This window comes from Hyla sarda, chromosome 8, assembly GCF_029499605.1.
Source record: "Hyla sarda isolate aHylSar1 chromosome 8, aHylSar1.hap1, whole genome shotgun sequence".
Lineage (NCBI taxonomy): Eukaryota > Metazoa > Chordata > Amphibia > Anura > Hylidae > Hyla > Hyla sarda.
In genome coordinates, this window is record NC_079196.1 from 217,981,628 (window position 1) to 218,009,081 (window position 27,454).

At 46.1% G+C, this 27,454-nt stretch overlaps 1 protein-coding gene across 8 annotated transcripts in view; it reads right to left on the reverse strand.

The window, feature by feature from the left end:
- LOC130284520 (myosin phosphatase Rho-interacting protein-like) overlaps positions 1 to 27,454 on the reverse strand; it is a 144,383-nt gene that overhangs the window by 104,679 nt on the left and 12,250 nt on the right. For all 8 annotated transcript variants that reach the window (XM_056534940.1, XM_056534942.1, XM_056534944.1 and 5 more), the window contains exon 2: positions 14,840 to 14,917. In XM_056534940.1, coding sequence (XP_056390915.1) covers positions 14,840 to 14,917 — 78 coding nt within the window. The remainder of the gene's footprint in view (positions 1 to 14,839; positions 14,918 to 27,454) is intronic.

The following is a 27,454-nucleotide window of genomic DNA, read 5'->3' on the forward strand; positions in this document are numbered from 1 at the left end:
GCCATAAAGGAAACAGCTGCAATGAAGGGATGAGCTTGCTCGGTCTCTATGCTTAGATAAGCCCTACGGTACATACGTCTATACACAGGTATCAGAGGAGGCAGGTTGTGCAAAAAAATATATATATTTTGTACCATTATACCCCCCCCCCATCCACCAGTCTGAACTGTTCACACCAGACACGAAGGAGTCAAAAATGTATGCTGTTTGTGCCAAATTCTGCCCCTGTATCCACATGGTGCTGCAGAGATCTGGATCCATCTGACTTGGCCATGTTCCTAGACAAATATATGGATCCCTCTTACCAAACCATGTGCCTTCACGGAGATCTACACTGCTCATGTACCGAGATGAGATCCTCAGACCCCTTCTGAGACCATATACTGGTGCGGTTGGCCCTGGGTTCCTCCTAATACAAGACAATGCTAGACCTCATGTGGCTGGAGTGTGTCAGCAGTTCCTACAAGAGGAAGGCATTGATGCTATGGACTGGCCGCCCGTTCCCCTGAATCTGATTGAGCACATCTGGGACGTCTCGCTCCATCCACCACAAACTGTCCAGGAGTTGGCGGATGCTTTAGTCCAGGTCTGGGATGACATCCCTCAGGAGACCATCCTCCACCTCATCAGGATCATGCCCAGGCGTTGTAGGGAGGTCATACGGGCACGTGGAGGTCACACACACTACTGAGCCTCATTGTGACTTGTTTTAAGGACATTACATAAAGTTGGATCAGCCTGTAGTGGGGTTTTCCACTTTGATTTTGAGTGTGACTCCATATCCAGACCTCCATGGGTTCATACATTTGATTTCCATTGATCATTTCTGTGTGATTTTGTTGTCAGCGCATTCAACGATGTAAAGAGGAAAGTATTTCATACGATTAGTTCATTCATTCAGGTCTAGGATGTGTTATCTTAGTGTTACCTTTATTTTTTTGAGCAGTGTAGATCCACTTGACCAGGTCATTTTTCTTTCCAGAGATCTGGATCCAACTGACCAGGTCATGTTTCTCTATAGAGATCTGGATCCAACTGACCAGGTCATGTTTCTCTATAGAGATCTGGATCCATCTGACCAGGCCATGTTTCTCTATAGAGATCTGGATCCATCTGACTAGGCCATGTTTCTCTATAGAGATCTGGATCCATCTGACTAGGCCATGTTTCTCTATAGAGATCTGGATCCATCTGACCAGGACATGTTTCTCTATAGAGATCTGGATCCATCTGACCAGGCCATGTTTCTCTATAGAGATCTGGATCCATCTGACCAGGCCATGTTTCTCTACAGAGATCTGGATCCATCTGACCAGGCCATGTTTCTCTATAGAGATCTGCATCCATCTGACCAGGCCATGTTTCTCTACAGAGATCTGGATCCATCTGACCAGGACATGTTTCTCCACAGAGATCTGGATCCATCTGACCGGGTCATGTTTCTCTATAGAGATCTGGATCCATCTGACCAGGCCATGTTTCTCTATAGAGATCTGGATCCATCTGACCAGGCCATGTTTCTCTATAGAGATCTGGATCCATCTGACCAGGCCATGTTTCTCTATAGAGATCTGGATCCATCTGACCAGGCCATGTTTCTCTACAGAGATCTGGATCCATCTGACCAGGCCATGTTTCTCTATAGAGATCTGCATCCATCTGACCAGGCCATGTTTCTCTATAGAGATCTGGATCCATCTGACCAGGACATGTTTCTCCACAGAGATCTGGATCCATCTGACCGGGTCATGTTTCTCTATAGAGATCTGGATCCATCTGACTAGGCCATGTTTCTCTATAGAGATCTGGATCCATCTGACCAGGCCATGTTTCTTCACAGAGATCTGGATCCATCTGACCAGGACATGTTTATCTACAGAGATCTGGATCCATCTGACCAGGCCATGTTTCTCTACAGAGATCTGGATCCATCTGACCAGGCCATGTTTCTCTATAGAGATCTGCATCCATCTGACCAGGCCATGTTTCTTCACAGAGATCTGGATCCATCTGACCAGGCCATGTTTCTCTATAGAGATCTGGATCCATCTGACCAGGCCATGTTTCTCTATAGAGATCTGGATCCATCTGACCAGGCCATGTTTCTCTATAGAGATCTGGATCCATCTGACCAGGCCATGTTTCTCTATAGAGATCTGGATCCCACTGACCAGGCCATGTTTCTCTATAGAGATCTGGATCCATCTGACCAGGCCATGTTTCTCTATAGAGATCTGGATCCATCTGACCAGGTCATTTTTCTTTCCAGAGATCTGGATCCAACTGACCAGGCCATGTTTCTCTATAGAGATCTGGATCCATCTGACCAGGCCATGTTTCTCTACAGAGATCTGGATCCATCTGACCAGGCCATGTTTCTTCACAGAGATCTGGATCCATCTGACCCGGCCATGTTTCTCTATAGAGATCTGGATCCATCTGACCAGGCCATGTTTCCCTATAGAGATCTGGATCCATCTGACCAGGCCATGTTTCCCTATAGAGATCTGGATCCATCTGACCAGGCCATGTTTCTCTATAGAGATCTGGAACCATCTGACCAGGCCATGTTTCTCTATAGAGATCTGCATCCATCTGACCAGGCCATGTTTCTTCACAGAGATCTGGATCCATCTGACCAGGCCATGTTTCTCTATAGAGATCTGGATCCATCTGACCAGGCCATGTTTCTCTATAGAGATCTGGATCCATCTGACCAGGCCATGTTTCTCTATAGAGATCTGGATCCATCTGACCAGGCCATGTTTCTCTATAGAGATCCGGATCCATCTGACCAGGACATGTTTCTCTATAGAGATCTGGATCCATCTGACCAGGCCGTGTTTCTTCCCTTAGAAACAATGGCCCCGGACCTGGTCATCTGCTGTTATAGTCCGTCTGTGCTAAAGGAGCAGTGAGTTATGGGTTCGGAAATAAGTTGGACACCAGTGTCGTATTGAGCTGCAGTTTTCTGACTGTCCTCCATCTGTTTACGAGAACTATCCCTGACATATTTCTCTGATCTTTCAGCAACAAGTTGTCTCCTTGCACAGGATCTTCTCTCGCTGGATGTTTTTCCTTGATCATAACATTCTCTGAATATCAAAACCTGTCCAGAGGAGCGATCTGATTGGTTGCTATGGGCAACTCAGCAACTTTTCCTCTGGACAGGTTTAGATAAATCTCCCCCTATATGTAAAAACACCACAAGGATAGCAGTGAGATCCTGGTCCCAGCGAGTCTACATCCCATTGACCAGATCTCACTCTGATCACTGGATTTTTCCATGTGACGGGGATTTCACACCATAACTGATCCACAGAAAATTGATCACTGGATTTTATGCTGCTCCTCATGATCACCTGTCTAAAAGGGATCATTCAGTATACAGTAGTCCCTCAAGTTACAATATTAATTGGTTCCAGGATGACCATTGTATGTTGAATCCATTGTATGTTGAGACCATAACTATGGAAACCTGGTAATTGGTTCTGAAGCCCCAAAATGTCATCCAAAAATAGGAAAAAGTGAGGATTAAAGAAAAATAAGTAGATAACTAATATAGATAAAGCAAATCCTTACATATAAAAGTAAGAAAGATCTGCTGGGAGCTGTAATCACTGTCTATGTCAGTGTTTTCCAAGCAGGGAGCCTCCAGCTGTTGCAAAACTACAACTTCCAGCATGTCCGGACAGCTTTTGGCTGTCTGGGCATGCTGAAAGTTGTAGTTTTGCAACAGCTGGAGGCACCCTGGTTGGGAAACAATGGTTTATGTAGAGGACAGGGGCTTCTTCAGGGTCCCATACAGTACACAGTGTCCCAAATGGAGCCGCCCTTATATAGTCCAAGAGGAGCAGCTAACCCTGGCACAGGTAAGGAGTAGTACAGAACTTGTAGTTCCTTCCTGTACTGTAGGGAGCGCTACCAGACACCAGTCAGTGCATACACTTCAGTAATACAGGTAAATAGTAGTACAGAACATGTAATACCTCCCTGTACTGTAGGGGGCGCTACCAGACACCAGTCAGCGCATTCACTTCAGTAATACAGGTAAAGAGTAGTACAGAACATGTAATACTTCCCTGTACTGTAGGGGGCGCTACCAGACACCAGTCAGTGCATGCATTTCAGTAATACAGGTTAAAGAGTACAGAACATGTAATACCTCCCTGTACTGTAGGGGGCGCTACCAGACATCAGTCAGTACATGCACTTCAGTAATATAGGTAAAGAGTACAGAACATGTAATACCTCCCTGTACTGTAGGGGGCACTTCAGTAATAGAGGAGATATACCAGTAAAATGCCCATTCTGATTGGTCAGTTCCTCCAGTTGTGACACATTTCAAAGATCTGGGATGTCTGTACATTGTATGTTGAGTCTGATTTCAAGTTACGATGGTCCAGAAAAAAAACATTGTATGTTGAAACTATTGTACGTTGAGACCATTGTAAGTTGAGGGATCACTGTAGTCTATAAACCCATCTATAAAACTGCAATTCCCATATAGAGGGGAGCACAATTTTAGATGGAGAACAGGACATTTTACCAGTCCCTGGCGCCCCAATACCTCTTAGCAGTGGTATAGAGCTGCCTCCATGGCTGTCATCGTGACGTTGAGCAGAGGATCTGAGGGAGCAGCAGACACTGGATTTGTTAATAACACATCGGCAGAACCCACTTGGCAGGAGGCAGCACCATACATCACCTGAATATTACTGCACGTCAACAACCAGGAAACTCATGAGTGGGATGAGAGACACGAGTCGCCATTTAAAATATAGGCTGTGAAAAGCCAGGGGCTACTACTAGTGCCGATACCCCCTTTCTTTACTCCATCCTTTCCCACAAGAAAAACTTCATTCTTTATTTGTATGCAGCATTTTCTCCTACTTGTTCACTGACTAATATCTGGATCGGATCTGATGAAGAGATAAGGAAGGTCTCGAAACGCGACATCCTTTTAACACAATAAAGCCCTGTTTTAGTCCCGGTAAGGCAGTGCTTTAAGACACAACATTTTCTCCTACTTGTTTGCTCACTCTAATGTGACTATTCCCTGTAAGGAACCTTTTAGGTGTCCATGGCCAGTCACAGCAGCAATGTATGACTATATGGTTAAATGATCTGTCAAGGCCACATCCAGCCTAGTGATCAGCAGGAGGTACGTCATGCCTCATACCCCGCTGCCGACAAGCTGCCGGCGGTCTCTGTCTCCTTGCGTGTAAAGACCGGCTGGATAATGATTTGCACAAATGCAGAGCTGTGGCAGAGAGAAGGCTGCCTACTGTAAATGCAATTGACTGATCCATATTATTCTTGGAAAGTCATCAGTTTCCCTAGAATAACCCCGTTTTGCCTTCAGGGGGAAGGCGGAGGAGCGTACGAGCCAACGGGTTAACCCTACATCTACCGCTGAAGCCCTCTTCCAAGCACTGGGGGTTTGTGTGTCACCACCCAGGATAAAGCACGAGCCCCTCTGGGCGCTCGCCCCGCGCTGGCTGCTCTTTTGATGCCCATTTAAGGCAGCATTATCCAGGAGGCAAATTCTGCTCCAATAAACTTCAGCTTCAATTTTGTTCTGCTCGAGGGAGGGAGCCGGGGCGAGCGGTGGGGGAAGGGGGGCAAGGATCACCTGGTCACATCGCAGGCTGCAGAGCATTGCTCTCCAGATCATAACACTGAGTGTCCTGCAATCTGTCACCCAGGAACAGAAGCTTCACAGGAGGGGGATCTGTACAGTCACCAGAGCAATGTCTTCTCTCCATAATATCTAAATCTGACGATGAGATCAGCGCCAACATAAAACGAGTCATCCTTTCCCACAAGAAAAACTTCATTCTTTATTTGTATGCAGCATTTTCTCCTACTTGTTCACTGACTAATAGCTGGATCAGATCTGATGAAGAGATAAGCAAGGTCTCGAAATGCGACATGCTTTGACACAATAAAGCCCCGTTTTAGTCCAGGTAGGGCAGCGCTTTAAGACACAACATTTTCTCCTACTTGTTTGCTCACTCTAATGTGACTATTCCCTGTAAGGTAAAAATATAAAAGAGAGCGCTCCATAGCGTAAAACCGACTCGGTAGGTATTGGTAGAAGGATTCTTTTTAAAACCTCTTACCCCAGGTGGTTGTGTGAGCTCACACACAACAATGGACAGCGTGTAAGGATTGTTAGAGCCCGGTCTGCAGCCTCCCAACCAGGTAGATAGAGACAAATGAACTTCAAAAGGTGCGGTGGGTCTTTTGCGGCGCTGATTCGGAACAGGCACTTCACGTGAGTATAAAAGGTTTGTTAAAATGCAACGCGTTTCGCCGCACATGGGCGGCTTCATCAGGCATCTGATGAAGCTGCCCATGTGCGGTGAAACGTGTTGCATTTTAATAAACCTTTTATACTCACCTGATGTGCCTGTTCCGAGTCAGCGCCGCAAAAGACCCACCGCACCTTTGAAGTCCATTTGTCGCTATTCCCTGTACGGAACCTGTTAGGTGTCCATGGCCCATATTGGCGGTCACAGGCTCTGAATGGTTGGGGATCATGTTCTCCTACTTAGCCTATTATACACTATAGGTGAATATCATCTCACTGATGGAAAATACCAACTTATATAGGAGTGCTGTACAGAGAAGGAGCATGGATACATAGTCCCTGGCCAGGCGAGGATGACAATTTTAAATATTCCCCGCAACCACTTAATCCTCCTAAAGGAGCTTCACACTGACATCCTTAAAGGGGTACTCCACTGGACAGCATTTGGAAGTGAATGTTCCGAATGCTGTTTTAGCGCTGCAACGGTCGAGCACGAGCATTGTGATATCGTGGCCACCCCTCCTTAATGCAAGTCTAAGTCTCCCATTGACTTGCATTGAGAGGGCGTGACCATGATGTCACAAGGGATGTGGCCGACCCCCGCAGCACGAAAACAGTGTTTGGAACATTCACTTCCAAATGCTGGACAGTGGAGTACCCCTTTAAAGGGGTACTACGCCTCTAGACATCTTATATCTAGGGGATAAGTTGTCTGATCACGGGGCTCCTGCTGCTGGGACCACCCCCTCGCGATCTTGGCTGGGGCACCCTAGACATCGGTGCATGGAGCCAACTTTGCTCCGTGACAGATGACTGGCGATGCAGGGTGGAGGCTCGTGATGTCACGGCCATGCCCCCTCAATGCAAGTCTATGGGAGGGGGCGTGACGGCTGTCACGCACCCTCCCATAGACTTGCATTGAGGGGGCGTGGCTGTGACGTCACGAGCCTCCGACACTGCACCCAACGCTCTAAACAAACGCTGGGTGCAGCAGGGAGATGTCTAGCGGCGGGACCCCCGCGATCAGACATCTTATTCCCTATCCTTTGGATAGGAGATAAGATGTCTAGAGGCAGAGTACCCCTTTAAGAGAATAATTTATCATTATGCTAATAAAGCCTAAAGGGGCAGCGAATGGTTCAACATGGCACACCTATGACCTTATAGGGCAGCGGCACCCCCCTTGGCATATTATCTCTTATATAGCTGCCGTGCTATGGGATTATTCTTCTTCTGACATAATGGAGGCCTTCGCGGGATAGTGTCTCCAACATAACTAGGCCACAGCGTGAAACATATTCCACGACATAGTCCACTGGTGATCAGTGTACGGCTGTATACAATAATGGGCTGCACCTATGATGTCATCTCCCACATAGGCCATTGTTTTCCTACAAGGGGCAATGCATGGCTCTAAATATTGATCATGGTGCAGATATGACATCATAAGGGAGCGACCTCATCCTCTTGTGATGTCATTTCCCATCTCCCATGTAACCCATTGCTGACCTAAAAGAGTCACGGCTTGTCTTGCTGCTCCATTATAGGTCTATGGCACAGCCAGACAAAGATAAAGATAAATATATATATATATATATATATATATATATATATATACACACACATATACACACACACACACACACACACACACATACACATATATATATATATATATACACATATACACACACACACACACACACATACACATATATATATATATATATATATATACACACATATATATGTGTATGTGTGTGTCCAATAAAGGCCAAAAGGGCCACTCTTAACCCCTTAAGGACCAAGGACGTACAGGTACGTCCTTGGTCCTGCTCCCGTGATATAACGCAGGGTTACACGGTAACCCCGCATCATACCACGGCGGGCCCGGCGTCATAGTGAAGCTGAGACCTGCCGCTAATAGCGCGCCGCGCGCTATTAACCCTTTAGCCGCGCGCTCAGAGCTGAGCCACGTGGCTAAAAGTGAAAGTAAAAACTGCCGGTTAGCTCAGTCGGGCTGTTCGGGATAGCCACGGCGAAATCGCGGCATCCCGAACAGCTTACAGGACAGCGGGAGGGCCCCTACCTGCCTCCTCGCTGTCCGATCGCCGAATGACTGCTCAGTGCCTGAGATCCAGATCATGCGGCAGAATCATCGATCACTGATTTCCTATGAGAAACCAGTGATCAATGATGAAGATCAGTGTGTGCAGTGTTATAGGTCCCTATGGGATAACAATGATCAGAGTGTGCAGTGTTATAGGTCCCTATGGGATAACAATGATCAGTGAGTGCAGTGTTATAGGTCCCTATGGGATAACAATGATCAGTGTGTGCAGTGTTATAGGTCCCTATGGGATAACAATGATCAGTGTGTGCAGTGTTATAGGTCCCTATGGGATAACAATGATCAGAGTGTGCAGTGTTATAGGTCCCTATGGGATAACAATGATCAGTGTGTGCAGTGTTATAGGTCCCTATGGGATAACAATGATCAGTGTGTGCAGTGTTATAGGTCCCTATGGGATAACAATGATCAGTGTGTGCAGTGTTATAGGTCCCTATGGGATAACAATGATCAGTGTGTGCAGTGTTATAGGTCCCTATGGGATAACAATGATCAGTGTGTGCAGTGTTATAGGTCCCTATGGGATAACAATGATCAGTGTGTGCAGTGTTATAGGTCCCTATGGGATAACAATGATCAGTGTGTGCAGTGTTATAGGTCCCTATGGGATAACAATGATCAGTGTGTGCAGTGTTATAGGTCCCTATGGGAGCTATAACACTGCAAAAAAATAGTGGGAAAAAAAGTGAAGATAATTTAACCCCTTCCCTATAAAAAGTTTGAATAACCCCCCTTTTCCCATTAAAAACAAAAAAAACAGTGTAAATAAAAATAAAAATAAACATATATGGTATCACCGCGTGCGGAAATGTCCGAATTATAAAAATATATTGTTAATTAATATGAATGGACTTTGCGTAGTTATACACCATTCGCCATGTGAACCATAAATGGGTTTTCTAGCTTAGATACAATTGCAAAGACAAATTAGATCTGGACAGGCTTGGATGTAAATAAAATAAAAAAATTATGTTCATAATCACTGACAGCAAGCAGAGATCTTAATATAGTGTGGAATTAAAGAACTATGGTTATGCCAGTGTTTCCCAACCAGGATGCCTCCAGCTGTTGTAAAACTACAACTCCCAGCATGCCCGGACAGCCGTTGGCTAAAGTAGAGTAAAGTTTATTAACAATGGGGTATCCAGGATTAGATAAATGTGGCTGCTTCCTTACAGAAACAGCGCCACTCTTGTCCTCAGGTTGTGTGCGGTATCGTAGCTCACTTCCATTGAAGTGAATGGAGACAAGTTGTAATACCGCACACAGCCTGAGGACAAGAGTGGTGCTGTTTTTTGGGGGAATTTTCTTTTTTCTAGTTCTGAAAAAAAAACTCTTTTGGCCGATCGGGGCCATACACCAGTGGTCCCCAAACCGTGGCCCTCCAGATGTTGCAAAACTACAACTCCCAGCATGCCTGGACAGCCAACGGCTGTCCAGGCATGCTGGGAGTTGTAGTTTTGCAACATCTGGAGGGCCACAGTTTGGGGCCCACTTCCATACACGGTCACACCACTACTTGGATTTGGCCACCACCATTAGATACGACATCCGGCGCCCAAGTGCCTGAAATCAGCTCTTAGATACATAGAGAATAGAGATGAGCGAACTTACAGTAAATTCGATTCGTCACGAACTTCTCGGCTCGGCAGTTGATGACGTTTCCTGCATAAATTAGTTCAGCTTTCAGGTGCTCCCGTGGGCTGGAAAAGGTGGATACAGTCCTAGGAGACTCTTTCCTAGGACTGTATCCACCTTTTCCAGTCCACCGGAGCACCGGAAAGCTGAACTAATTTATGCAGGAAACGTCATCAACTGCCGAGCCGAGAAGTTCGTGACGAATCGAATTTACTGTAAGTTCGCTCATCTCTAATAGAGAACCTTCAGGTTAGGTTATAGTGATGACTGTGCGGCCTCAGTACGCCCCCCCCCCATAGCCGCCCCCCCCAGACGCACGTTTTTTTTACCTTATATGAGAATATTCTGTTCCGTACTTACGGACCGCGCTTCTTTTATTAAACCTAAATCAAAAGGCGAAGTCTCTCATAGTCCCGGCTGCTATTTTTGGGAATGACACAGGCTTCACACAACGTGTTGGGAGATTATGAGAGAGATAAACCGAAATCGCAGTATTTAACTCCCGGCATGCCGGAGCGGCTTGGAAACTTCGCGTCCCCCTCTCTCCGAGGCTTCTGTAATTGTTTTATGTCGTCTAATCCCCGAACGATTGCGTTGTCTATTGGTTAAAGGGGTACTCCACTGGAGAACATTTATTTTTAAATCAACTGGTGCCAGAAAGTTAAACAGATTTGTAAATTACTTCTATTAAAAAAAATCTTAATTCTTCCAGTACTTATCAGCTTCTGTATGCTCCACAGGAAGTTCTTTTCTTTTTGAATTTCCTTTCTGTCTGACCACAGTGCTCTCTGCTGACACCTCTGTCCATCTTAGGAACTGTCCAGAGTAGGAGCAAATCCCCATAGAAAACCTCTCCTGCTCTGGACAGTTCCTGACACGGACAGAGGTGTCAGCAGAGAGCACTGTGGTCAGATAGAAAGGAAATTAAAAAAGAAAAGAACTTCCTGTGGAGCATACAGCAGCTGATAAGTACTGGAAGGATTAAGATTTTTTTTAATAGAAGACATTTACAAATCTGTTTAACTTTCTGGCACCAGTTGATTAAAAAAAATGTTCTTCAGTGGAGTACCCCTTTAACCATGTACTGGAAGGATTAAGATTTTTTTTTAATAGAAGTACAGTGGTCCCTCAAGTTACAATATTAATCGGTTCCAGGACGACCATTGTATGTTGAAACCATTGTATGTCGAGACCAGAACTCTATGGAAACCTGGTAACTGGTTCTGAAGCCACCAAAATGTCATCCAAAAATAGGAAAATGTGAGGATTAAAGAAAAATAAGTAGATAACTAATATAGATAATGCAAATCCTTATATATAAAAGTAAGAAAGATCTGCTGGGAGCTGTAATCACTGTCTATGTCAGTGTTTCCGGCATGCTGGAAGTTGTAGTTTTGCAACAGCTGGAGGCACCCTGGTACAGAAACGCTGGTCTATGTAGAGGACAGGAGCTTCTTCAGGGTCCTGTACAGTACACAGTGTCCTAAAAAAGTAACATGGAGCCGCCCTCACCTGGTGTCCAAAGGAGCAGCTAACCCTGGTACAGGTAAAGAGTACAGAACATGTAATACCACCCTGTACTGTAGGGGGCGCTACCAGACACCAGTCAGTGCATACACTTCAGTAATACAGGTAAAGAGTAGTACAGAACATGTAATACCTCCCTGTACTGTAGGGGGCGCTGCCAGACACCAGTCAGTGCATACACTTCAGTAATACAGGTAAAGAGTAGTACAGAACATGTAATACCTCCCTGTACTGTAGGGGGCGCTACCAGACACCAGTCAGTGCATGCACTTCAGTAATACAGGTAAAGAGTAGTACAGAACATGTAATACCTCCCTGTACTGTAGGGGGCGCTGCCAGACACCAGTCAGTGCATACACTTCAGTAATACAGGTAAAGAGTAGTACAGAACATGTAATACCTCCCTGTACTGTAGGGGGCGCTACCAGACACCAGTCAGTGCATGCACTTCAGTAATACAGGTAAAGAGTAGTACAGAACATGTAATACCTTCCTGTACTGTAGGGGGCGCTACCAGACACCAGTCAGTGCATACACTTCAGTAATACAGGTAAAGAGTACAGAACATGCAATACCTTCCTGTACTGTAGGTGGTGCTACCAGACACCAGTCAGTGCATACACTTCAGTAATACAGGTAAAGAATAGTACAGAACATGTAATACCTCCCTGTACTGTAGGGGGCGCTACCAGACACCAGTCAGTGCATACACTTCAGTAATACAAGGGTTTTACCAGTGAATGTCCATTCTGATTGGTCAGATCTTCCAGCGATTGACATGTTTCTGGATTGTCTGTACATTGTATGTTGAGTCTGGTTTCAAGTTACAATGGTCCAGAAAAGACCATTGTATGTTGAAACTATTGTATGTTGAGGCCATTGTAAGTTGAGTGATCACTGTAATTTACAAATCTGTTTTACTTTCTGGCACCAGTTGATAAAAAAAATATAAAAATTAAAAGTTTTCCAGGGGAGTACCCCTTTAAGCTTCTCTATTTAATCTGTTATTAAGCGATGAGGTCAGAGACAGAAAAAAACACCGAGCGCGATGGGATAACTTCTCCGACTGACGTCTCCGAAGGGAAAAGCGGGGAAGGAATTAACCCTTACACAATTGGTAGCAGATGTGGGAGCGCAACGTTCTCACACAAGACCAATCCGCCCCAACTGGAAGGTCAGACATAATGTACTTGATCTCCGGTCTGTAAAAAAAATCTTATGAGTAAAGCCGTCTGAGACAGGGAACGTCATGGTGCGACTGCTGCCATCTCAGCGCATTGCCAAGACACCTTTGAGTTTAACATGTGTTTGGTATGAATCAACCACCATTAAAGGGGTATTCCGGTATTGTAAATTGAAAATTGTATGTAAATAAGACCCCACAATATATAACATGCTGACATATTGTTATCAAAAATGTAACTAAATTCAGCATGTGTTTGCATGATCTACCCTGACAGGAAGTTGTGTAGTCCTCTAACTGACAGTGTGGTGTTGTCTGAGCAGCTCCCTGGCTCCTCTCTCTCTCTCCTGATAGGAAGTTGTATGTTCCTATCATTATCAGTGTGGTTTTGTTTCAGCAGCTTGTTGGTTCCTCCCTCTTTTCTGCCAGGAAGTTGTGTAGTTCTCTCATTGTCAGTGTGGTGTTGTTTCAGCAGCTCCCTGCTTTCTTCCTCACTCCTGGGACAACACATCATCCCCTGCTGTGTCAAGAGGCATGGCTGGATCTTGTCCCTGAGCTCTAGCACCACCCCGATTCTGACAAGCCTATATCTGTGTGTGTGTGTTTTTGTTTATTGGGACATTTAGGAAAGAATAAAATGTGTTTACAATATGCTGCCTTGTGCTGAACAATGCCACAGGCAGAGGAGCAGACAGTGGATGAATCCCAGGTGCTGCAACCATACCGATTGTGCCATAGTCTGCTGTAACGGGAGATCTAACAGCTGTAGGCAGGGAAAAGGAGTGTTGAGGTACGGGAGTAAGCAGGGTGGGAGGGCTGTAATGAAGAGCTAAGAGAAAGCAATGCATTCTGGGAATAGTAATGAGCAACTGCTCAACCAGGAAGTCATTTTTGGGGGGTTTCAGAACTGGGGCAGAGAGGTAAACAATGCCATGCTTCTGCAGCACATATTTACTCTATGTTGGAATACCTCTTTAAAACTTATCCCTTAACTTTAGTATAGTAGAGGATAGATGTCTGATTGTGGGGGGGTCCGACTGCGATCTCCAGAACAGGACCCAGTCTCTCCCTGTACATGGAGTGGCCTGACAGCCTGAGATACACGAGTACAGCTCTCGTGTATCTCCAGCACTCCCATAAACAGTGCATGCAGCACATGCAGTCGCGCTAGAATCTGTTCAGAAATGCATTGCCATCCATGGTGACGGAGCATTTCTGCGTAGTCCTAACCCTGATGGATTGGAGGCAGAATCTCTGCCCAGAATATCTCTGGCCGGAAACTCTGTAGCGTAAATGGGTCAATAAAGTGTGCTTATTGGATATAGTCGCTAGAGGTTCTAAGTAAAAAAAAAAAAACATTTTCAACAACACTGGTGTGCCTCCAGCTGTTGCAAAACTACAACTCCCAGCAAGAGAAGCATGCTGGGAGTTGTAATTGTGCAACAACAAGAGGGACACTAAGCAGGAAACACAAGCTTTTCTAAGGCGACATCTAAGATTTCCAATTAGGTTTTTTTAAAAATAAAAAGAGCAAGCAGGCACATGCAGCCGAGTCATCGGAGCTGAGCAGATCACAGGTTGAATTCTAGAGCAGCCATTAAAGGGTATTCCAGGGAAAAAAATTAAATTTTTTTTTATATCAACTGGCTCCAGAAAGTTAAACACATTTTGAAATTACTTCTATTAAGAAATCTTAATCCTTCCAATAATTATCAGCTGCTGAAGTTGAGTTGTTCTTTTCTGTCTGGCAACAGTGCTCTCTGCTGACATCTCTGTCTGTCTCGGGAACTGCACAGAGTAGAAGAGGTTTGCTATGGGGATTTGCTTCTACTCTGGACAGTTCCCGAGACAGGTGTCATCAGAGAGCACTTAGACAGAAAAGAACAACTCAACTTCAGCAGCTCATAAGTACTGAAAGGATTAAGATTTTTTAATAGAAGTCATTTACAAATCTGTTTAACTTTCTGGAGCCAGTTGATCTACATATATAAGTTTTTTGCTGGATAACCCCTTTAAAGGTTTAGATCAGGTTCTTCTCTCTTACCCGGGATCTGTGCATTGGATTGTCGAAATCGGTGCCCTCTGGCGCGAGCAGAAGCCATCCTCCGTATATAGGTTTGGCCTGTAAAACACAAAAGGGAAAATCGAATTATAGGATCAGTCAGTTACCGATAGACCGCGAATAAAGTGAATGACTTGAAAAAAGCCGGCAAAGTCCTATCTGTCGCATTACAACCAATCAATAGGTCTCCAAATTGTGGACATACAGCGGTTGCAAAACTACAACTCCCAGCATGCCCGGACAGCCGTTGGCTGTCCGGGCATGCTGGGAGTTGTAGTTTGTGCAAATGCTGGACACCCACAGTTTGGACAGTTGTGCCATTCAGCATCCTGGGAAAGCAGAGTGACAACCAGACATTGGGAAGGATAGTATTAATAAGAGAGTGCGCAGGGAGGTGGCGGCTTCTGCTCAGGATCAGCGCCTGCTCTGGATCAGAGGTGACAGAATCACCTTAACACGGGCCAGCTGGTGACAGCGAGAGAAAGGCCAGCGGGAAGTCCTGGGGATTCGGTGTATACGTTACAGGAAGATCTGCCACGGTGATCCTGAGCAGCCGCCGCCCAGGCCTGGTGCTGGGAAACATCGCGGTCGCCCCCTACATCTTGGGAACACACGGGGTCCGACCCTTCACCTGTTGGCGTGGAGTAGGGAGGCTGCACACCTCAGTTCCATCACTCAACTTGGGGGTCCGGGCCCAGGACCAAATGACTATATAAGGGATAAGTGATGGGTGCGCCGAATGTAAACAGTTTACTTAAAACGCGGCACCGCGGCTCCTCGACATGGCCAGACATCACACAGACCCCCACCAACGTTCTGGGCCAAACTGAGATTAAAGGGGTACTCCGGCCCTAATACATCTTATCCAAAGGATAGGGGATACGATGTATGATAGCGGGGGTCCCGCCACTGGGGACCCCCGGGATCTGTCATTCTGCCCCTACCTTTGTGAGCTCTCCGCAGCGCTGGGGTCTCAGAGTGTGGAAAAAAAATAATAAATAAAAATCAATAAATAATACTACTACTACTAATTATTTGCAACGTGTACTATTGTCTGTGAGGTAAACTTAAAGGGGTACTCCGGTGCTCCAGTGTTCTCAACATTTTTTCGGATTGCTCAGAGCCGGGGGCCATGATTGTGATGTCACGGCTACCCCCCCCCCCCTCGTGACCTCATGCCACGCCCCTCCATTCATGTCTATAGGTGGGGGCGTGTCGGCCGACGTGTCCCCTCCTATAGAAATGAATGGAGGGGGTGTGACGCCATGAGGGGGCGTGACCGTGACGTTACATGGGGTGTGGCCGTGACGTCACGACCACTGGCACAGGAACCCGGCGTTTGTTAAAACCCCCACGATCAGACATCTTATCCCCTATTCTCTGGATAAGGGATAAGGTGTCTAGCAGTGGAGTACCTCTTTAAAGAGGTACTCCAGCAAAAAATAAAATAAAATTGTACTTTCCTCCCTTGCACTTTTAACACAAGCCAGTCTCCGCCACATTTCATTTCCTAGTGCTGGGGGTCCGTACGTCACATCAGCTGATCAATGGCCGCAGGGGTTTCCCGCCTCAGCAGCAATATGACAAAATTATTGACCACAGCACCAGGAGGTGGAGCACGGCAGAGACATGGTGCGCAATACTAAAGGATCAAGGGAGGTAAGTATAGTTTTTTTTGTTTTTTTTTTAATACTTACCGACTCCAGTACACACCACAAACTATCCTAAGGCTGCATTCACATCTCGTTTTTGCAATACGGTTCCTGTATCAGGTTTTTTTTTGTGAAAAAACGTATATGTCTCAAAACCGGACCGAACCGTATACAACCGTATATACCTCTGTAAGGTTTTAAACCGTATATGGTTTGAAAACTGATGTCTGGTTGCATACGGTTTAATAGGTTTTTTGAAAAAGAAAACAGATACGGTTTTATGTTTGTCCTTAATTAAATAAAGTTCTTCTTGTTCTATTTGTGGGAAGAACTTTCGGCGTGCACTGCGCATGTGCAAACTGCAAAACCGTATTGTGCAAACCGGATGGAACTGTACGCACATACGGTTCTGTACGGTTCCCATAGACCACCATTTAAAAAAACGTATACGGGTTGTATCCGGTTTTTCACCCGGACATAAAATCATAGTAGACTACAGCTTTGTGTACGGGAAAAAAACGGATAAAACCGTAAATGAAGCAAAATGTACACAACCGGATGCTACGGTTGGCATATGGTTTTCTATGAAATGTCTATACATACGGTTTGCAATACGGTTCCATAAGTTTTTTTCACTGAAACCGGATACGGGAGCCGTATTGCAAAAACGAAATGTGAATGCCGCCTAATGCGGTAACGGTCCATTGTAAGAATTGGCTCATGGATGGAACCATTTTTAGCCAGAAGCTGCAAAACCCATTGGGGGAGATTTATCAGAACCTGTCCAGAGGAAAAGATGCCCAATTGCCCATAGCAACCAATCAGATTGCTGCTTTCATTTTGCAGAGGCCTTGTTAAAAATGAAAGAAGCGATCTGATTGGTTGCTATGGGCAACTGGTCAACTTTTCCTCTGCACAGGTTTTGATAAATCTCCCCCCATCCTGACTGTACTTGACTTGAAAATAGTGCGGGGCCAGGTATGAGCGAAAATCCGAAACAGCGCCACTCTTGTTCTCAGTTTGTGTGTGGTATTGCAGCTCAGTTACAGTTATTAGCTGCTGAATACTACAGAGGAAATTATTTTCTTTTTGGAACACAGAGCTCTCTGCTGACATCACGAGCACAGTGCTCTCTGCTGGCATCTCTGTCCATTTTAGGAACTGTCCAGAGCAGCATATGTTTTCTATGAGGATTTTCTCCTACTCAGGACAGTTCCTAAAATGGACAGAGATGTCAGCAGAGAGCACTGTGCTCGTGAGGTAAGCAGAGAGCTCTGTGTTCCAAAAAGAAAAGAATTTCCTCTGTAGTATTCAGTAGCTAATAAGTACTGGAAGGATTAAGATTTTTTAATAGAAGTAATTTACAAATCTGTTTAACTTTCTGGTACCAGTTGATTAAAAAAAGAAATAAAAAAAGTTTGCCAGCGGAGTACCCCTCTTATAAGCCTCTTTAACGTGCCCCATCAGATAAAGCACTCACCCCGCTTTCCCATTAGGCGGCAGGGACACCTATCTGCAGAGGTCTCTGATACCAGGCACCCTTTGTATCGGCTCCTAAGCCTGCGCCTCGTGTTACCTAACCCTGGAGGCTATGCTGGCTGCATGTGGGTATCAGGCTCAGCCACCAAATCGGAACACAATGGCGGCCGCAGCATAGCGACATTACATTCCTGAGAACACTGCAGATCATCTCACAAGTCTGGTTCATCCAATCTTAAATGGGCGCTGTCACTTTAAAAAAAAATATTATAAAAAAAAAAAAAAAAACCTGACATGTTTGTAGAGCAGTGGGGAGATTGATCAAAGTTGCCCAGTTGCCCATAGCAACCAATCAGATTTCTTCTTTCATTTCTGAAAAGACCTCTGAAAAATGAAAGTAGAGATCTGATTGGTCGCTATGGGCAACTGGACATTTCCTCTGCACAGGTTTTGATATATCTCCCCCCCCCCCCCCCCCCGTGTGTCTGCAGCTGTTGCAAAACTACAACTCCTAGCATGCCTAGACACCCATTACACTAGTGATTGCTTAGGGCATTGTTTGCTAACCAGTGCGCCTCCAGCTGTTGCAAAAACTACCACTCCCAGCATGCCTAGACACCCATTACACTAGTGATTGCATAGGGCAGTGTTTGCTAACCAGGGTGCCTCCAGCTGTTGCAAAACTACAACTCCCAGCATGCCTAGACACCCATTACATTAGTGATTGTTTAGGGCAGTGTTTGCTAACCAGGGCGTCTCCAGCTGTTGCAAAACTACAACTCCCAGCATGCCTAGACACTCATTACACTAGTGATTGTTTAGGGCAGTGTTTGCTAACCAGGGCACCTCCAGCTGTTGCAAAACTACAACTCCCAGCATGCCCGGACAGCCGAAGGCTGTCAGGGCATGCTGGGAATTGTAGTTTTGCAACAGCTGGAGGTACACTGGTTGGGAAACACTGCCCCGCAGGCTGACTTTCTTACAACTGCATCCATACTAGATAGATATTTTAAACTACAGGCTGATACACTGTAACAAACCATCAGTACGGGAGAGCGGATGGTTAATCCTGATGCATTTGGCTCCAAGGGGAATGTCTGGACTGGATACAATTGTAACAACTCATCAGATATAAAAAAGAAAAAACAACTAGGTCACCGCAATAAAGTACACTAAAGTTTCTATTCTCAGCAAGCAGAGGTACTGAAACATGGCAAACCCTCTATAATATACAGGTACACATCAAGGTAATAAGAACCAGTATGGCTAAAATAAGGACGTGTTCACACTTAGCATTTTTCCATGTAACGTCATCATCCGGACATAAAGCTGCAGATGCCATACTGACCGTTACCCAGCTTTCCCACAGACCGATAGGACTCAAAAAATAGCCTTAATACCCAAAACATACAGGACTCTATCGGTAAAAAGAAACACCCAAATTGTGGCACTCAAAATATTGGGTAATAAAACCAGTACAAGGTACAAGTAGGATAAACAAAATCATGTACAAAACAAAATGTCCCAACGCATTTCCCAACCCGGGTAATGACAGGATCATCAGGGGACATCATTTTGGCTCGAGGTAGCAGTAAGTGGCTCTGTACTGAGCCTGGTTATTATTACCAATACATTTTTTTCATGGCCTCTGAGTACGTGTCATCTGGAAAATCCCAACATATTTCCCCTGGGTGGTGCTGCGATCATCAGGGGATTAAAACTGCTCCATCATCTTGGCTCGGGGTAGCAATAAGTGGCTCTGTTAAAAGCCTGGATATTATTACCAATAATTTTTTGCATGGCCTCTAATACCTGGTCACCTGGAATGTCCCAACATATTTCCCTCGGTACTGCCAGAATATTCAGGGGACATCGTTTTGTCTCGAGGTAGCAGTAAGTGGCTCTGTACTGAGCTTGGTTATTATTACCAATACATTTTTCAGGGCCTCTGATTCCTTGTCATCTGGAACATCCCAACATGTTTCCCCTGGGTGGTGCTGCGATCATCAGGGGACTAAAACTGCTCCATAGTCTTGGCTCAGGGTAGCAATAAGTGGCTCTGTTTAGAACCTGGTTATCATTACCAACTATTTTTGTTCATAGCCTCTAAACTGGTAATCTAGATTGTCCCAACACATTTCCCCTGGGTGGTGTAGGGATCTTCAGGGGGGGACTAAAATTTAGGTAAAAAAGCCAACAGAAGCAACTGAGAATCAAGGCGCAAGATACACAGATGACCAGGAATTAGAGACCATGAAAAAAAAAAATGTTGGTACTAATAACCAGGCTTCTAACAGACCCACTTACACCTACCCCCAGCCAAGATGATAAAGCAGTTTTAATCCCCTGATGATCCCAGCACGACATGGGAAAAACATGTTGACTCTGCTCGTTTCACTTTAATGGATCTGAGCTGCAATAACACACACAACCTAAGGACAAAAGTGGCGCTGTTTCTGGAAAAAAGCTATGGTAATCTAATCCTTGATAACCCAGCGTGCAGAGTGTTCCCAGTCACTGACAACTAGCAGAGATCTTAAAAACGCTGAAGAATTGAAATATTAAGTCTGTTAGAACGTTGAAGAAGGGGTATTCCAAATTAAAGTTACTATTCCACAGTGGTCAGACCTCGCGCCATCTCCAGAACCGGGGGGGGGGGCTGGTGCTCGGGTCTCTACGGCAGCTCCAAAGACAATGAATAGCGTAGCGGCCCCTGCGTGCGCACATGCAAAAAAGATGCCGTTCTGGAAACCCCCTGCAATCCGACACTTAACCCCTTATACCTGTGCATAGGGTACAAGTCATTTTAACTCGGAGTCCCCCTTTAGTTCTAGACGGTTCCGCCCCAGCAGGTTTACAAGAGGCGGTAAACATTGCGCTCCTCTCCCGTATAACGTATACAGAGACAGGAGGGTGGTGACAATGTTTATTAGGCTCGTGAAACACTTCCATGAACGCTCCGGTGACATTTGTGAGGTGTTTTATACATTTATAGAATGGGAGCGGCTCCGAAATTACAGCCCTGACAGCGGGTCACCCCCATAAAACCCATCCGATGAACCCCGCCGCTATGGATGCAAATAACAACAGCTGGGCATCGGGGGATACCCAAATTCCTGGGCGCAACCGCAGAGAACGCCTACAATTCCTGCCACCCCCACTCCATGAACAATACAGAATTCTGCGAATTTCACCTGCACTGATACATTGTAACAAAATTTTACGCACCTAAGAGAAATTTGTGCTGCTTGTGTGTTTAGTAGACTGGATACAACTGTAACAAACCCTCAGCCATGATGAGAATGATGTCAAGATGCAGTTCTAGCCTTAAAGGGGTACTCCACCCCTAGACATCTTCCAAAGGATAGGGGATAAGATGTCTGATCGCGGGGATCCCGCCGCTGGGGACCCCCGCAATATAGCATGCGGCATCCACCTGTTTCTGCTCCGGAAGCGCTGGAGGGTCTGGATCCCGACCACCGGAACGGAAGTCTGTGACGTCACGACTCCGCCCCCGTGTGACATCACGACTCCGCCCCCGTGTGACGTCACGCCCCGTCCCCTCAATGCAAGTCTATGGGAGGGGGCGTGACGGCCGTCACGCCCCCTCCCATAGACTTGCATTGAGGGGACGGGGGCGTGATGTCACACAGGGGCGGAGTCGTGACCTCTCATGATCTTGTTAAATGTTATAATCCTCCCAGGTCACTGCCCCTATCGTGATAAACCACCCCCTGCCTTTATTTATTTTTTTATTTATTTATTTTTTACCTTTATATTGCTCTGTATTTTCTGCTCAGTCTCAGTCAGATTCACAGACTGGGAAGGGGCGTTCCCCAGCAGACGTGACATCATCTGAAGCCATACAGGGGAGAACTTCCTCCCTCACTCTGCTACACACAGCCTAGAGCAGTTCAGTGTGAGATGAGCTGTGATTGGATAAGCAGGGATGTGGAATTTGTATCGCCCGATGCCCAACACATGCAGTTCCGGGCGCCGGGCAGGCGATTTCTTCAGGCATTTAGCCTTACTTCGGGCAAAGCAGCGCTAAATGCCGGAAGACTTCCCAGATGTCGGCACACACAGCTACTGTACCTATATCTCCCTGCTGCAGCCTATAACGAGCCTTCCTGGAGGTCTGCGCGCGATTGGTGACGTCAGGGCATCCACAGCGCAGGCCGCCGACGTCCTGCGCGGCGCAAGTGATGACATCACCTAACACGCGCATCCCTGCAAAGAAGACTCATTATAGGCTGCAGCAGGGAGATATAGGTACAATAGCTGTGAAACTTAACTTGCCTAATAAGGGAGGACCTGCTTATCACCAGGGGCCAACCTATCTTCATAGGAGGGGTAATTGTCTAAATAGGAACCCTACCTGCCGGGGGTAATATCTATCTGGGGGCCTGTATACCTATTGGGAACCCCTACCTGATCATCAGTTAGGGCTCCACAGTAGGTAGAAAGGCCCCCAGATAGATATTACCACCATTAGTGATGGGGGTCATATCTATATGGGGGCTGTGTTCCTACTGGGGAGCTCCACCTGATGGGGGTCATATCTATATGGGGGCTGTGTTCCTACTGGGGAGCTCCACCTGATGGGGGGTCATATCTATATGGGGGCCTGTGTTCCTACTGGGGAGCCCTACCTGATGGGGGTCATATCTATATGGGGGCTGTGTTCCTACTGGGGAGCCCTACCTGATGGGGGTCATATCTATATGGGGGCTGTGTTCCTACTGGGGAGCCCTACCTGATGGGGGTCATATCTATATGGGGGCTGTGTTCCTACTGGGGAGCTCCACCTGATGGGGGTCATATCTATATGGGGGCTGTGTTCCTACTGGGGAGCTCCACCTGATGGGGGGTCATATCTATATGGGGGCCTGTGTTCCTACTGGGGAGCCCTACCTGATGGGGGTCATATCTATATGGGGGCTGTGTTCCTACTGGGGAGCCCTACCTGATGGGGGTCATATCTATATGGGGGCTGTGTTCCTACTGGGGAGCCCTACCTGATGGGGGTCATATCTATATGGGGGCCTGTGTTCCTACTGGGGAGCTCCACCTGATGGGGGTCATATCTATATGGGGGCCTGTATTCATATAGGGGAGCTCCACCTGATGGGGGGTCATATCTATATGGGGGCCTGTGTTCCTACTGGGGAGCTCCACCTGATGGGGGTCATATCTATATGGGGGCTGTGTTCATATAGGGGAGCTCCACCTGATGGGGGTCATATCTATATGGGGGCCTGTGTTCATATAGGGGAGCTCCACCTGATGGAGGTCATATCTATATGGGGGCCTGTGTTCATATAGGGGAGCTCCACCTGATGGGGGTCATATCTATATGGGGGCCTGTATTCATATAGGGGAGCTCTATCTAATGGAGGGCATGTCCATATGGGGCTTTGTCTGACTACTGGGGGAGCCCACCCTATCAACTGGGGGCACATATCTATCTGGGACAGGGACATTATTTACTTACTACTCTGGACAAGTAGGGAGACACCTAGTGGCAGCTTTTTTTTTTTAAAGGGGTACCCTTTTTTAAAATCAACTGGTGCCACAAAGTTAAACAGATTAGAAAATTACTTCTTAATCCTTCTAGTACTTATCAGCTTCTATTTGCTCCACAGGAAGTTTTCTTTTTTTTTTTGAATTTCCTTTCTGTCTGACCACAGTGCTCTCTGCTGACACCTCTGTTCATTTTAGGAACTGTCCAGAGGTGTCAGCAGAGAGCACTGTGGTCAGACAGAAAGGAAATTCAAAAAGAAAAGAACTTCCTGTGGAGCAAATAGAAGCTGATAAGTACTAGAAGGATTTAGATTTTTAAATAGAAGTAATTTGCAAATCTGTTTAACTTTGTGGCACCAAAAAAAAATAAAAAATAGTTTTCCACCGGAGTATCTCTTTAATTAGTAAGGACCGCCACCAGGTGACAAGTAATTCTCCAGCACCTGTCATCTGCGAGTATCGGGAATAACTTAAAGGGGTACTCCGGAAAGTAAAACAGATCTGTAAATGAATTCTATTTAAAAATCTTAATCCTTCCAATACCCCTTTAAAGCACAAATAAAACATAAAAAGACACTAATTTCTTTTTTTTAAACAAAAAAGTATATTAGAAATATTTTTTTATTTACCATAAGATGTGCAATAGCAAAAATTTGTTTTAATGAGAGTGCCCATTTAAGTAGTGATCTAGAGGTTTACCTGTATACTAGGGTGTCCACCCTGTACACCCCCCCCCCCGCTTCTGCAAAACTACAACCCCCAGCATGCCAAGAGTTGTAGTTTTCCCAACAGCCTAAGGGCCGCAGGTTTGACCCGATACAAGTGCAACAAACCCACAGCTGTGATAACAAAAATGACACCAGTGTTCCGATTTACTGGCAGCAAACAGGGATCTAGCGGATGGTTCAGACTAGATTGAAGTGCAACAAACCCTCAGCTGTGATGATCATTAGGTCACTTAGCAAAGTCCCCATTCACTGACTGCAAGCAGAGATCCTAAAATGGTGCACAAGGAGGAGTATCAGTCCAGCTCAAAAAGATATCTGTTCATAGCTGTTGCAAAACTACAACTCCCAGCATGCCCGGACAGCCGTTGGCTGTCCGGGCATGCTGGGAGTTGTAGTTTTGCAACAGCTGGAGGCACCCTGGTTGGGAAACTCTGGTCTATAGGAATGTGAGGTGGTCTGGAATATTTTTCCAGACTCCGCAGAGCTCAGGCTGTGGCTCAGTCCCCCATGCTTTAGGGTACGTTCACACAAGCGGATTTTTTGGGGGGGGTTTCCGCTGCGTATTTGAAAGTGGGCGGGCTCTTCTCGGCTGTTCACAGCAGATTTTCCGCGGTGGAATTTACGCTGCGGAAAATCCGCCGCAGTCCTTACTGACTTCAATGGGGCTTGCGGATTTTACGAGCGTAAATTCCACCGCAGAAAATCTGCTGCGGACAGTTGAGAAGAGCCCGCCCACTTTCAAATACGCAGCGGAAAACCGGCAAAAAAATCAGCGCGTGTGAACGCACCCTTACACTGCAGCCCAGGAGCTCAGGGAATTGTGGGAAGACATTCCTACCTGCACTCTGCAGATCGCTGACTGTACATTTACAACCTAGAAGTCAACAGTCCGGATGCCTTTGAGTGATAAAGTGGAGGTCATGTGAGGTTCTAGGAAATAAAGGCATCAAGAGGACTGCGCTGATACACTGAGCAGGAACTGCAGCTGTACACAGACAACTGTCATAACAACCTGTACAGAGGTTACAAAACTACAACTGCAAGCATGTCCTGAGAGCCAGGAAATACTACAACTGCAAGCATGTCCTGAGAGCCAGGAAATACTACAACTGCAAGCATGTCCTGAAAGCCTGGAAAAACTACAACTGCAAGCATGTCCTGAAAGCCTGGAAAAACTACAACTGCAAGCATGTCCTGAGAGCCTGGAAAAACTACAACTGCAAGCATGTCCTGAGAGCCAGGAAATACTACAACTGCAAGCATGTCCTGAGACTGGAAAAACTACAACTGCAAGCATGTCCTGAGACTGGAAAAACTACAACTGCAAGCATGTCCCGAGAACCTGGGAAAACTACAACTGTAAGCATGTCCCGAGAGCCTGGAAAAACTACAACTGCAAGCATGTCCTGAGAACCTGGAAAAACTACAACTGCAAGCATGTCCTGAGACTGGAAAAACTACAACTGCAAGCATGTCCTGAGAGCCTGGAAAAATACAACTGCAAGCATGTCCTGAGAGCCTGGAAAAACTACAACTGCAAGCATGTCCTGAGAGCCTGGAAAAACTACAACTGCAAGCATGTCCCGAGAGCCTGGAAAAACTACAACTGCAAGCATGTCCCGAGAGCCTGGAAAAACTACAACTGCAAGCATGTCCCGAGAACCTGGAAAAACTACAACTGCAAGCATGTCCTGAGAGCCTGGAAAAACTACAACTGCAAGCATGTCCCGAGAACCTGGAAAAACTACAACTGCAAGCATGTCCCGAGAGCCTGGAAAAACTACAACTGCAAGCATGTCCCGAGAACCTGGAAATACTACAACTGCAAGCATGTCCTGAGACTGGAAAAACTACAACTGCAAGCATGTCCTGAGAGCCTGGAAAAACTACAACTGCAAGCATGTCCTGAGAGCCTGGAAAAACTACAACTGCAAGCATGTCCTGAGAGCCTGGAAAAACTACAACTGCAAGCATGTCCCGAGAACCTGGGAAAACTACAACTGCAAGCATGTCCCGAGAGCCTGGAAAAACTACAACTGCAAGCATGTCCTGAGACTGGAAAAATACAACTGCAAGCATGTCCTGAGAGCCTGGAAAAACTACAACTGCAAGCATGTCCTGAGACTGGAAAAATACAACTGCAAGCATGTCCTGAGACTGGAAAAATACAACTGCAAGCATGTCCTGAGAGCCTGGAAAAACTACAACTGCAAGCATGTCCTGAGAGCCTGGAAAAACTACAACTGCAAGCATGTCCTGAGACTGGAAAAATACAACTGCAAGCATGTCCTGAGAGTCTGGGAAAACTACAACTGCAAGCATGTCCTGAGAGCCTGGAAAAACTACAACTGCAAGCATGTCCTGAGACTGGAAAAACTACAACTGCAAGCATGTCCTGAGAGCCTGGAAAAACTACAACTGCAAGCATGTCCTGAGAGCCTGGAAAAACTACAACTGCAAGCATGTCCTGAGAGCCTGGAAAAACTAGGAAAAACTACAACTGCAAGCATGTCCTGAGAGCCTGGAAAAACTACAACTGCAAGAATGTCCTGAGAGCCTGGAAAAACTACAACTGCAAGCATGTCCTGAGAGCCTGGAAAAACTACAACTGCAAGCATGTCCTGAGAACCTGGAAAAACTACAACTGCAAGCATGTCCTGAGAACCTGGAAAAACTACAACTGCAAGCATGTCCTGAGACTGGAAAAACTACAACTGCAAGCATGTCCTGAGAACCTGGAAAAACTACAACTGCAAGCATGTCCCGAGAACCTGGAAAAACTAGGAAAAATTACAACTGCAAGCATGTCCTGAGAACCTGGAAAAACTACAACTGCAAGCATGTCCTGAGAGCCTGGAAAAACTACAACTGCAAGCATGTCCTGAGAGCCTGGAAAAACTACAACTGCAAGCATGTCCTGAGAGCCTGGAAAAACTAGGAAAAACTACAACTGCAAGCATGTCCTGAAGTCCTTTAGCTGTTAGGGCACACTGGGAGTTGTAGTTGTGCACATTTGGGGTACACATTTAGGACCTTCTGCCGGCACTCACGTATTCAGCGCCTGGACGTCCGCGGGTCATCACTCCCATCATCCGCACAGGCCCCTGTCACTGCTTTCTCTGCCGAGGCTCCTCCAGAAGCCGCCCTTCACCTACCTCCTGTGACGCGCAAAACACTTAAGACGCTTCTGAAACCATTCATTACGCTAATCCGGG